Source organism: Pithys albifrons, chromosome 3, assembly GCF_047495875.1.
Source record: "Pithys albifrons albifrons isolate INPA30051 chromosome 3, PitAlb_v1, whole genome shotgun sequence".
NCBI lineage: Eukaryota > Metazoa > Chordata > Aves > Passeriformes > Thamnophilidae > Pithys > Pithys albifrons.
Genome location: NC_092460.1, coordinates 36,635,699 through 36,647,308, shown reverse-complemented (window position 1 = coordinate 36,647,308; position 11,610 = coordinate 36,635,699). Strand labels below are relative to the sequence as shown.

Genomic DNA, 11,610 nt, shown 5'->3' with positions numbered 1-11,610 from the left:
CGATGGGAAAATTGTAATGAAAAAGGGTTGCTCACATGAATGAGGTTTACAAGATCAAGCCCTTCATGATCAGTATAACCCTGGGCATTGGGCTGATATGGCATCCCTGATTTAGAAGAGTAATCCTATTAATATCCAAGGGACAATTCACATGAGTAAGGACTGCGAGAATGGGCCCCTCAGGAGCAACTATCACCACAGTTATGTATCCAGCTTCACTTAGATCACAGCAGTTTTCAAATGTTCTACAGGCACTTTATGCTGCTACTGAACTTCGAGAAGCAAATAGACCTTAAGCATAAGTCAATTTCTGCTTTACTGACTATGACCCCACTTTTGCACTGTTCTTAGACTCTTCCCTTGAAGGGGAACGTGAAACCTGTTCAAAGTGGCTCAATGTCTGCAAGAAATCTTGGTTTCTCTTTTTGTTTCTTTTTTCTTCCCCTCTCCCTCATATTTTTTTTATTATTTCTGTCTTTCCTTTTAAAATTTTCTTTTCTTTCTCCTTTTTTCTTTTTAGGTTTATCTAATTTTCTCTGGTGTTACTTCCTTTTCTCTTTTTTTCCCATATTTTTTTCTTGTTTTATTCTTCTTTTATTCTCTTAGTTTTATCCTTTCTTTTCATCCCTTCTCTTATCTTCCTTAGCCTCCCCCTTCCTCTTCTTCTCTTTCTTTTCTTTCCTTTTATATTTGTCTCTTTTCTATTTTTTCTATTTTTCTTTTTTTTCCCATATTTTCCTTTCTCTTTCCTCCTTCCCTCCTCTTTCGCCCTCATCCCTTCCTGTCTTCCTTCCTTCCTCATATCTTCTTACCTGTACCTTCCTCACAATTAGGTGAATTCAAAGATAGTAGGAAAAAATTAACAAGATGTTGGCCTTAAAATTCAAAGACTGGAAGAACAGCAGCTTTCCCAACTCCAGAAGTGTTTTTAAAATCACATAAATCAATCTGAATTTCCAGAATCTGTAAAACTGGAACATGAAATCCAAAGGAAAGCACGAAATTTGTAGAATTTCTAGTTGCATTTCTGCTTCTTTTTATATCCTACCTACAGCTAATGAAAATGACCTTCTCCTGGTTTTCTAGTGTTTCCAGGTGTAGTTCTGAGAACTGTGTACAAATCAATTAACAGATTTTCTTCTCAGGTATAATAATGTGTGTTTAGTTTAACTGTTAACTTAATAGGTTTACCTGGCTTTTAAAATGACTTTGAATATGGATTAGAATGTCAAACAAACAAAAGGGTGGTAATAGAAAATAATTATAGTTTTCTTTCAATAGCTCTAATCACACCATGTGATTCTGATATATGCTAGGTGTTGTAAAAAAATTTATGAAGATAACAATTCCTGCCTTGAAGTAAGTTATAAGCTGCAGAAGTGCTTAAATGCTTTTTGAAATGGAAATCCACACCCTGGGATGGACCCGTGCTCATATGAATTGTTTTGTTGCCTTCAGCAGAAATACTATTTGCTGTGTCCTTAGCGAGAACAAAGGCTGTTCAACCCAACTTCCACCAACATTCAAAACCAGATTTGACACTACAGTTCCTGCTCAAACAAGTTTTGTTGTGCTTTATAAGATGAGTCATGCAGGTGTTTTAACATCATATGAAGCACAGAAGTAACAGCAATGAATGCTGAATAGATGCACTTAAGACTAGTTTTTTCGCCATAAGGATTCAGCTTTAAAAATTGTCTCCCTTTCTGCCTCTGTACACATCCTTAGAAATATTTCTGAAACCTTTACTGGACACTTGAGTACATTTGTGTATCTCTTCTTCAGTCTAGTTTCTCATGAGCTGCTTAGTCACAAGCGTTGCTCCAGTTATGAGTGGTGTGGGAATACGTAAGAACCAAAATAGGATTCTGAAGACGCAGAGAGCAGCTCAGACAGCAGGTTTCCTCCTGTCACCACAATTCTAGCACACGTGGCCAGCTGTGAAGTTCCCTGATTTTGTTACACTTCGCAAAGCACCACGGTGCAACTGAACAGCGCCGATGGCTTGCCAGTGCAAGTATTTTTACATTTTTTTCCCCTGGGAAAAGGGTTAGAGCCACCCGAAAAACGCCGGGGCCCGAGTGCTGATGTTTCAGGTGCTTTACACGGTTCTTAGGCGGAGTTCGCACAATCAATCGCTGCACATGGCGTGTGGCTGCCCAGGCCCGGCTGTGCCGGTCTTTGGCTCTCCCCCTCTCTACGTCCAACGGCGTTCGCACAGGAGGGCTTTTCAGTCCTTGCTTTCCCGGGGTTGTCTTCTCTTTCTCCCGGGCACTGCTGGCAGTGCTCTGGCCCTGCCCTGCCCTTTGGCCGGCCCAGGGCCCAGCGGTTGCGGCGGGACCGCCCCCGTGCCCGGCGGGGCGAGGCGGGGCCGGGCCGGGGCGGTGGCAGCGGCGGAGTCCGGCGGGAGCAGCGGGGTCGGATAGCCGCCGGCTCGGCACAGGTGCGTGGGTGGCTTCGCACCCGGTTCCCATCGCCGCCCGCCGGCGCGAACCCGTCGGCGGGGCCGGGAGCGCGGCCGGGCTTTCCGTGGGGAGCAGTGGGGGGACGGCGGGAGCATCTTCCCTGGGGTCATCTCCCATTGGGAGCAGGGCCTGGAGGGCGGCGCGTGGAGAGGCCGCGTTTTGCACACACAGACACGGGGCCGTGCTCCTGTCGCTGCCCGCAGGACACGCGCTCGGCTCAGGGGGCTGTGCTTCCCCCTCGGCCCAGGGGGTGTGCTCATCGCTCGGCCCAGGGGTCCGTGCTCTCCCCCCGCTCGGCCCAGGGGTCCGTGCTCTCCCCCCGCTCGGCCCAGGGGTCCGTGCGCTCCCCCCGCTCGGCCCAGGGGTCCGTGCTCTCCCCCCGCTCGGCCCAGGGGTCCGTGCGCTCCCCCCGCTCGGCCCAGGGGTCCGTGCTCTCCCCCCGCTCGGCTCAGGGGTCCGTGCTCTCCCCTCGCTCGGCTCAGGGGTCCGTGCTCCCCCCTCTGCTCCGACCCACCGCACACAGACTGGGCATGTGCGCTATGCGGGTTTTGCAGCGCGCTGTTAGTATTATCCATGTCGATCGAGATGTTTGTAATCTTACTGAGCATATCGCCTAAACCTCTGTGCTGTGGGGTTTATTTCTGCAATTCTGCCGGTGTTGAAATCGCGAGTTCTCCGGTTTGCTTTCACTTTGTAGCGGAGGCAAGTCCTGGGCATTGGGAGCTTGAGAGCCCTGCAGCCAGGGAAAATGGGTAACTGTAGTGTAGTTCCAGAGATGCTGGTGTCAGAACTGTAATCAAGTTAATATTAACCTTTTTATTCCTATTGTTAAAATTATATCACAGGAAAGAAGTTAACTATAACAAAAAGTTAATATATTTTGGTCTCCAGTGAATCTAAGACATACTAGTTTTATAGATTACTAGTCACTAAGTGCATGGTTGAAGCACTTGGTGAGGCAGAAGCCTCATTTCATGCAGAAAAAAAAAATCAGTGCGAAAGGGGTCATGCTTTTTGTTTTATGTGCATTCAATCGGCATCATGTCTTACCTTTACGATGTTGATAAAAGGTACTGCTTCCATAGGATTGTGGGTTTGGTATGGTCTCGTTGGAAAGAGACTTCATTAGCTTGAACCTCCCATGATAAAAGCAGAAATAGTTCTCTCCTTCTTGTCATTACAACTTAATCTTTGCCCGTGAATCGTGCTAAAAGCAATTTTTAAAAATAAGGTCTCAAAGGAGAAAAATGCGTGTTTAACTCAGTTTGATCACAAGTTCTTGATAGGTAGGAAGTTACTGGTTAGTTTGAAAGCTTAAGTGCAATTATAATTGTGACATTTTGCAAGAGAAAAAAAAAGATTAGACAATACTAATTTTCCTCTTCACATACTCATAGTATTGTCACACACTCTATCCTAGTAACTGCTTAGGAAAATTTACTAGTTCAAATGAATTGGTATAAATTGTTCTAACTCCTTGTGTTATTTCAAAACATACTAATTTCTGTGACTTAAATGTTGTTTCTGCAATTGCATTAAATATTTTGGTGGTTTGTACTTTGACAGTTTACTAAGCAGGAAAATATTATAATATGCCATCTTAAAGTATTATGCCACTGTGAAAATAAACAGGGGAAAATTTGTTTGAAAATAAATTTTCCACAGTAGCAAAACTGTGCTGCCATTGCAGTGATGGTGAAAAACAGGGTTATTCTGACAATGTTGTTGGCAGAACTTTGGATTGCAATGATCTTAGCCTGACTTTAATGTTTTTTTAAAGGTCGTCAGTGAGAAGTGGAAAAATGGCTAAATCGACCCAGTTAATTGACAATGAAGTCTTCCAGGCTTATGCCACTTACACAGCTATTGTTCTTCTGAAAATGATGCTAATGAGTCTTGTAACAGCATACTTCAGGATTACAAGAAAGGTAGGAATTTGGGAGTACTGTCTGGTAGAATAGATTGAAATTGGTGTTAAAAAACAGAAATATCACTTTTGTTTCTTCTTAGCTTTCAAAACTGCTGCTGTTCATTTTCTTTCTCCTCCCTCTTCTAAAGGTATTCTGAGTTTGGCATGCTGGTGCTCTGTAGTCTCAAATGGATAACATCTTTAACCTAATTATGAGATAATTATGAGACTGTGTCTAATAGTTGCATTTGACTTACTCTATCCTTGTAAATAATTCTGTTATTTTTACATAAGAGTTTTCTGTAATTTCCACCGTCTTCTGCAGAAAGCTTGTGTCCAGGGTACCCAATTTATAAAGCAAATAAAATGCAGTATGGAGCCATATTACATGAATAACCAACTAGTGGGGTCAGAAGAGAGGTTAGATTTTTATGCATTTTTAATCCTTTAATCATGAAATTCTAAAGCTTTCTACACTTCCTAATTTTTTTAGCCTTCCCATTTCAGGTAGGTCATCTAAAAAACCTGAAATTATTTATAGGGTGAGAGGCAGGCTGAAAATTTCCATGGATTGATGTGTAGGTTAGAGAAGAATATGAAAGATCCACTGGGGTTCACTAAATATTGCAGAAGACAGTGCTTATGGGAAGTGTTATGTTGTCTTTGCTGTGTTCCTGGTCTGCTCATGGCCACTGTTGGAAACATTGCTCCTGGACTGAAAGAGGTCTGAGTTTGCCTCACATGGCTGTTGTTGTGACATCACCTTCTGCAAGATGTGTGCTTCAAGGATTTTGTTGCAGTCCTTTTATTGAAATGCTGCTTTTTGGTACTGCTGGTTGCAAGAAAAACCAGCTGAACTGCTCTGTTGTTCACAAGTTCCTAATAGCACGTTTGAGCTACTGCTGGTTTCCAGTGATTCTTAAACTCCTTGGTGCAGGTGGAGATTTAGTAGAGCACACTATGTTCAAAATAGGACTCAGATGTTTGTGTCATAACCTTGCTTCCTTTACTGTTCTAGGAACATACCAGCTGCAGTGGACCTAAGTGTATATCCACTGGGGTCCTGTATTAATGCTCATACTGTATTATGATCCATGTGTATGCAGGTTACAGTAGCATATTCATTTATTTGGAATGCTTGGTTTTCTTTTGACAGTAATATTGCAAACAAAAATTTTGTAATTTTAATTTTCTATTTACTATACATGAGAAAAAATGGAGGAAAGCAATTAGTGGAGCAAGAGAGGCTAAAATGTGGTTGATACTGTTAATGTGTCCCTAGAATTTTAAGGCTGAGGATATTTCACAGATAGGAATCAAGGCTGCCCTAGAAAGCAATCATGTAGCTTTCCTAAAATTAGAAGACTTCCTTGACTTACATATGCATAGCCTGAATAGTCTGCAGAATCTGTGTTACTACATGTGGCAGCAAGAAGAGATCTACTACAGTCTGTTCTACCTGGATTAAATGTTATTTTCAAGTAGTGTCTTGCAGTATTGGGGCATAAAAATGGGCCATATAAGGGGAAGAATTTGTACCTAAGAGGAAAGAGAGGAACTTACTTGGTCATAAATGAGGATAGGAGTAAGACTCTGGATGCTATTGCTGTGTAGACTTCTGAAGAAGGAAGGGATCCAAAAGGGCTTTCAGATAGTTTGTCAAGAGTAATGAAAAAGAGACTTGGGTAGTACAGACCTTCTACTTTCCAGGTCTGTATGTTCCTTCAGCCCACTGGCCTTACTTCAGGCTTGTTCGTCTTGCAAGAAGGCTTTATCTACTTCCATAAATTACATTATATTAATTTGTCAAAATGCAAGCTACGTAGAAGCTGAGCTTAAGAAAACATTAATGCAGTGAACATTGTGTTATTCCCTGTGAAGGTAAGTTATGTGAGGTTATGGAGGCATTGGTGAAAAGAGTGGCCTTTATAGCAAGCTACCTTGACTGGATAAAACATTTTGCCTTCTGGTGTCTCTTGTGTGCTTTTGTTTGAAACAGGCATTTGCAAACCCAGAAGATACAGCATCATTTGGAAAAGGCGACAGTGCTAAGAAATACGTGAGGACTGATCCAGATGTTGAACGTGTACGCAGGTAAGGCATAGGAACCTTTAAAAATTATTGTAAGAAACAGAATAATACTATACCAAGGAACTAATTTTACCCCGTTTTCTCTGGCAAGCACGTGGGTGTTTTGTGTTAGTTTATGTAGTAATCTAATACTTTAATTAGTTCAAATGAATAAACCATTCCACATTCAAATGGTCAGCATGCATACTAAAAATGATAAGCCATTGTCTGGTTATAATAGGTAACTCTTGGGTATTGTCCTGTATGCATGGAGGAAGGGGTGAGAAGGTTGTAAAATATGACCATATGTTGATTTTGTATGAAACAGTGACCATTCAGTGTAAATCAACTTTCTATGTAATTTGAACACTGGTTGCAATAATTGCACTTTTCCTAAAGTGGAAAGGAAATAATGGGGAAAGAGGAGTAAAATTATGTTAAAGTCATGGAACTCCAGAGTTGTAATGAGAGCATTAATCTGGCAAATTGTACAGAAAGGGAGTCCGAGCCTGTGCTCTTTCTGCCAGACTGAAGCGTGGTTACTAACTCAGTTGCACAGCAGAGTTGACCAGCCTTCTACTCTCAGTAGGATGGCAGTGTGCAACCTGTGGTGTATTTTCTTTTGCAAGATCTGTGGCTGAATGTAAACTGTAGTTTAGTGTGTTAAATATTGCAGCTTATTTAATTTTATTTAGCTGATGGCAAAGTTTTCTGTTGCTAAAACCTCAACTTTTGAGATGCTATTTGATACACCTGTGCTAACAAGGAAATGGGATACTTTCCATATGATAATTCCTTAATGAAGCTAAGTTTATTTTTATACCAAAAACTTGAATGTGAATGAACTCTTCTCATTTAAACAACTAATAGGGAAGATCTTGAAAATATGTACCAGCTCTGATTTAAGAGCACTGCATCTTTGCAAATGATGACTGTGGTTTCATGAAGTACATTTCTGTATGTCTCTTACAGATTAAAATCTCTGCAAGAAGAGTCTAATCACAGTGGGCTCTAAAAATGCTCTGCTCTTTTCTGCCCCTCAGTAGTTCAGAGAGTTATTGCTTAATTTGCTGGATGTTACATACAAATGGAACTTTTTCGTGAGGGGTAATCCCTGCCTATTTGTAAATTGAGAGAGGCCAATTAAGTTGAGACTAACTTGATGATCAGATGCCCATTTAACTCAGGATGTTATATTAGAGAAGTGACAACTGCCTCAGTCATTTACGCAGATTAGATTTGTAAAACTCTGTACTATCAAATCGTGTGTTACTATTTTGCAGAGTCTTTCAGACATCCTCAGACCTAGTAAGTCAGCTTGGTTCTAGTTACTCCATTGGTCTTGTAGCATCCATGTTTTCCACCCAACAGTGGTTCATAATGGAAGTTTGTTGTGTTTTCTTTTGCAAGCTTCATGGCAACAGGCAATGCTGCATAGATTTAGCATGTCTTCTCTTCTGTATAAGTGACTGGAATGTGTTCTGTTTATGAGTATAAAAGAAAGATTACTTTCTTCAGAGTACTTCTTAGGGGAACAAGAATAAAAAAGCTGGAGGGCTATGTTTCCATGTAATGATAAATACATTTAAAAAGCAGCTGCAAGACAGCACCATGTTCTGATTCCAGTTGGCTGTGAAATATGACATAATTAGTAAGGCTTAGAGATTGTTTCAAGCAGTAAATTTGGCTGGAAGTGCAGTTTATGTAAAGAAGTGAAGGAAGACGGGAAGGTTTAGAAAGGGGTGTGAAAGAATACTTCAAGATAGGGAGTTCAGTCTCAACACATTTTTTGAAAATTATATTATGATTTCAAAATTTCAAACATTTTTTCAGCCATTTTAATGCTTAGAGTGAAGAAAATGAACGGAAAGCATAACTGACACACCTGTTAGATGTTCAAAAATAACCTCCTTCAAGATGATTGAACTTCATGATGATTTGATAGAATGGTTCATTTGTGGGGTGTTTCATATTTGCTTTACAGAGAGACCACAAACCCAGTTTATGGGATTGGAATAGACCATCAGGCCATGAAGTCTAGTGATTTTAGTCACAGTCATGCAGTAATTGATGTGCAGTTGAGAGAGGCTACAAGAAAATAACAGCTATCTTTGTTCTTCTCTGTCTGCATTCTTGCACATCCAGGTGCACTCATATATCTCATGTAAGTCCCTAATATCCCAAATATCCAGGGGGAAAACTTAAGACCTTCCATAGAGAAAATCAAATTCGAGAGAGACCAGAGTGATACCAGGTGAATATGCCAAAATCATTTCAGTAGCTGAATCAAGTCCCCGCTGCAGAGGAAGCCAAAGTTGTGTTAGGGCCTGAACAGTAGCATGCTCTGAAGATGCTGAAAGATAGTGAGACTTGAAGTGGTTTATTCAACAAAATGTAACACTGTAAAATAACTTTGCTTCTTTCTCCAGAGGCCACCTGAATGACCTTGAAAATATTGTACCCTTTGTTGGCATTGGACTGCTGTATGCCCTTAGTGGCCCTGACCTGTCCACAGCCTTGCTGCATTTCAGGATCTTCGCAGGGGCTCGGATCCTTCACACTTTTGCATACTTGATCCCTCTTCCTCAGCCTAGCAGAGGTTTGTCCTGGTCGGTTGGCTATGCAGTGACCTTCTCGATGGCATACAAAGTGCTGAAGACTGTGTTGCTCCTGTAGCAGAGTTGTAGCTTCTGTGTACGCTTCGACATTCCACATAAAGTTTCCAGCAGTGTACTTTGATGTTTTTGAGTGAGCCAATATGAGTCTTCCGTGGTGACTAGAATTCTTTTCTTTAACAGAAGCTTTCCATTTCTGTTTAGAAATGTTTCTTTTTTGGAGAAAAAAAAGAATCCCTCTTCCTTTATTTCCTGATCATGGGTTGCATTGCCAAATACTAGATTGTATGTTCCCTTTGCAATTTGTCAGGTGCTTACAATTCTAAACATGTGATGATGCTGTATTGATAGAATGTGTGATAATTTTCTACAGATGCTCTATTTTTGGCTGTAGCTCTGAAGTCTAAATCAATAAAGACAAGATTTTAAAAAAAACTGTTTGTATTTTCATTTTCATTTTGACTCTTCTCACTGCAGTCAGCAAATAATATGTCACTGTGTATCAGGAAGAGATTCCAATCATGCAGTTCTTTGAAGAATGCTTACCTTAATAATAAGATAAAGCCAGTATTGCTAGGCTTGTTGTAAAAAGTCTTTGATGAAAATGTTGTTTGTATAATCCACTTTGGGATTAAAAAACCTAAACCGTTGCAGCTCCATTTCTTCCAGTTGAATAGATTAAAAAGAAAGAAAATACTTGGGCTAAGTTCTGTTTGGAGATACTGGTGAAAATTTGAAGTAATTATTTTTGTTGAAGTTATTGCAGACATAGTTTTTCTGACTGGACAAAGTGTATACCCTTTGTAGAAGTTGGTTTTTGTTTTTGAATAAATTCAGCATAAAATAAATGACACTTGTAGTTATCAAATAATTCCAATGTGCATATGTAGTTAGTTTTTTGTGTTGTACTGTCATAAACATGTTGCTGATAGGCAGGTTTGTTCTTTACTTGCATCTTTCTATGATATATTTATTTGAAATATTTTCTTTAAAGACTTTTCCTGTTGTTTTTTCTTGGTCTGTTTCTTTTTGTTTGTTTTGGGGTTTTTTGTTTGTTTTTGGATTTTGGTTTTTTGTTTGTTTGGGTTTTTTTGATAGCTGGTTCTAAAGTTATAGCACAGATTTCAAGGAAAAGAAGTGACCTGGGAGAGTCTCTATATCCAGTGAGGTGGTCACTGGTAAGTTTTAAATGGCAGAAGTTGGAACACAACCTATCTGATTTACTTTTCTACAGCAGAAGCTGTGCCACTAAGGGGTGGCCCAAAGAGGAGCTGGAGGGTTCTCTCTATTGCCTCCATGTGCCAAAGACTGTTTTGCTTTTTGTATGAAAGTAGTTGTACTGCAAGAAAGAATACTGGAGGGCTCACCTATCTAGCCACAGTTTTGAGGTGGAAGTTGATGGATGCAGTGTTGTATGAGACTGCAGCTTGGAAAGGTAGCAGGAGGAGCCAGGAAGGGTGCAGAGGGATTGATTTAATCCAAGGGAGGATTTTGTTTACAATTCAAGTCATGTCTACTAAAGAAAAGAGTATGGGACTTGAAATCAGGAAGTTAACACTGATTTACCAAAAGTTAAATCTAACTCAAGTAATATAATGAAGAGTGCATCCTCTATGAGGAGAATGCTTAAGAGAGGAGGATTAAAGGTAGAAAATTGTGGAACTTTTACTCCTGACATGGCAGAGTAAGCACATGTCAGCACCTCTGGGTTAGCAGAGGCTCCAAGGGAAAATGAGCTTTTGTGTTTCTTCTAATATCTTTTCCCACTATTTCTACCTGTGCTATTTTCCACCTGTTCATTCTTCCTCTGCTAGCTTTTAATTGGATCTTGACACCAGCTATCTCGGATAGTATCATTGTAAGAAAGGCCATCAGCTGTTGCAGCTTGAGAAGGACTAGTGATGGAGGGTGAAGGAGTGAGGCTACAGCCTTGAACTGCAGCCCAAACCAGTTGTGGTCAACCTTCCAACTCAGATTGATCAGTCTGTGGCTACTCTTGCTTCCTTGTGTCACGGTAACAGCATCTAAAGCTGTATTTCCCTCACTACTTTGTCACTTGCCTCTTTTTCCAAAGGTGTGTGTCTTTCTATCCATCAAAACAAAGGGAAAGTAGCAGAGGGATCCATTTGAAATTCAGCAATAGAGTTAGTCCTCTCCTTTAGCATCGAAAAGGCTCTTTGACAAGCCTACTCGCCATTGCCAGACATAGGCAGGAACAGCATTTTTAACTCCTTTTTGCATAAATTTCTGTATAGAAGTCTCATTCTGAAGAGAAATACCTGGCGCTTGTCTTTGTTTCTGTGATCTTACATTTGAAACAAAACTAGTTTTAAATCCCTTCCATTTGCTCAGTGGTTTCAAAGCCCTGAACATATACTCACTATATGCTGAGAACTAGAAAAGATATATGGAAACCTTTAGAAATACCTAGAGTGATTCAATATTATTCTGTGTTTCTCTTGCATTTATTTTAAACCTATATTTTATTTTCATTTGCTCCCACAAATACCATCTGTGTATCTGGGTGGGGTACGTGCTCAATCTGGGAAAT

The 11,610-nt window shown here is 40.5% G+C and overlaps 1 protein-coding gene across 2 annotated transcripts; it reads left to right on the top strand.

Moving 5' to 3' along the window:
- The first annotated feature begins 2,334 nt into the window (after positions 1–2,334).
- On the top strand, positions 2,335–9,494 carry MGST1 (microsomal glutathione S-transferase 1). Of its 2 annotated transcripts, none has more exons than XM_071551372.1 (4): positions 2,335–2,443; positions 4,246–4,393; positions 6,374–6,468; positions 8,874–9,494. In XM_071551372.1, the coding sequence occupies exons 2-4, from the start codon at positions 4,268–4,270 to the stop codon at positions 9,118–9,120; spliced, it is 468 nt and encodes a 155-aa protein (XP_071407473.1). In that variant the 5' UTR covers positions 2,335–2,443; positions 4,246–4,267; the 3' UTR covers positions 9,121–9,494. The 2 variants fall into 2 exon arrangements, with proteins under 2 accessions (XP_071407473.1, XP_071407475.1); XM_071551374.1 differs by lacking the exon at positions 2,335–2,443 and adding an exon at positions 3,084–3,167.
- The last annotated feature ends 2,116 nt before the right edge of the window (positions 9,495–11,610 follow it).

What these genes read in the sequence shown, in the direction of transcription:
- MGST1 (XM_071551372.1), top strand. Translation starts at nt 4,268, where the DNA reads ATGGCTAAATCGACCCAGTTAATTGACAATGAAGTCTTCCAGGCTTAT. An exon ending in ACTTCAGGATTACAAGAAAG is followed by an intron (nt 4,394 to 6,373) that starts GTAGGAATTTGG and finishes TGTTTGAAACAG; the next exon opens with GCATTTGCAAACCCAGAAGA. An exon ending in GATGTTGAACGTGTACGCAG is followed by an intron (nt 6,469 to 8,873) that starts GTAAGGCATAGG and finishes TTCTTTCTCCAG; the next exon opens with AGGCCACCTGAATGACCTTG.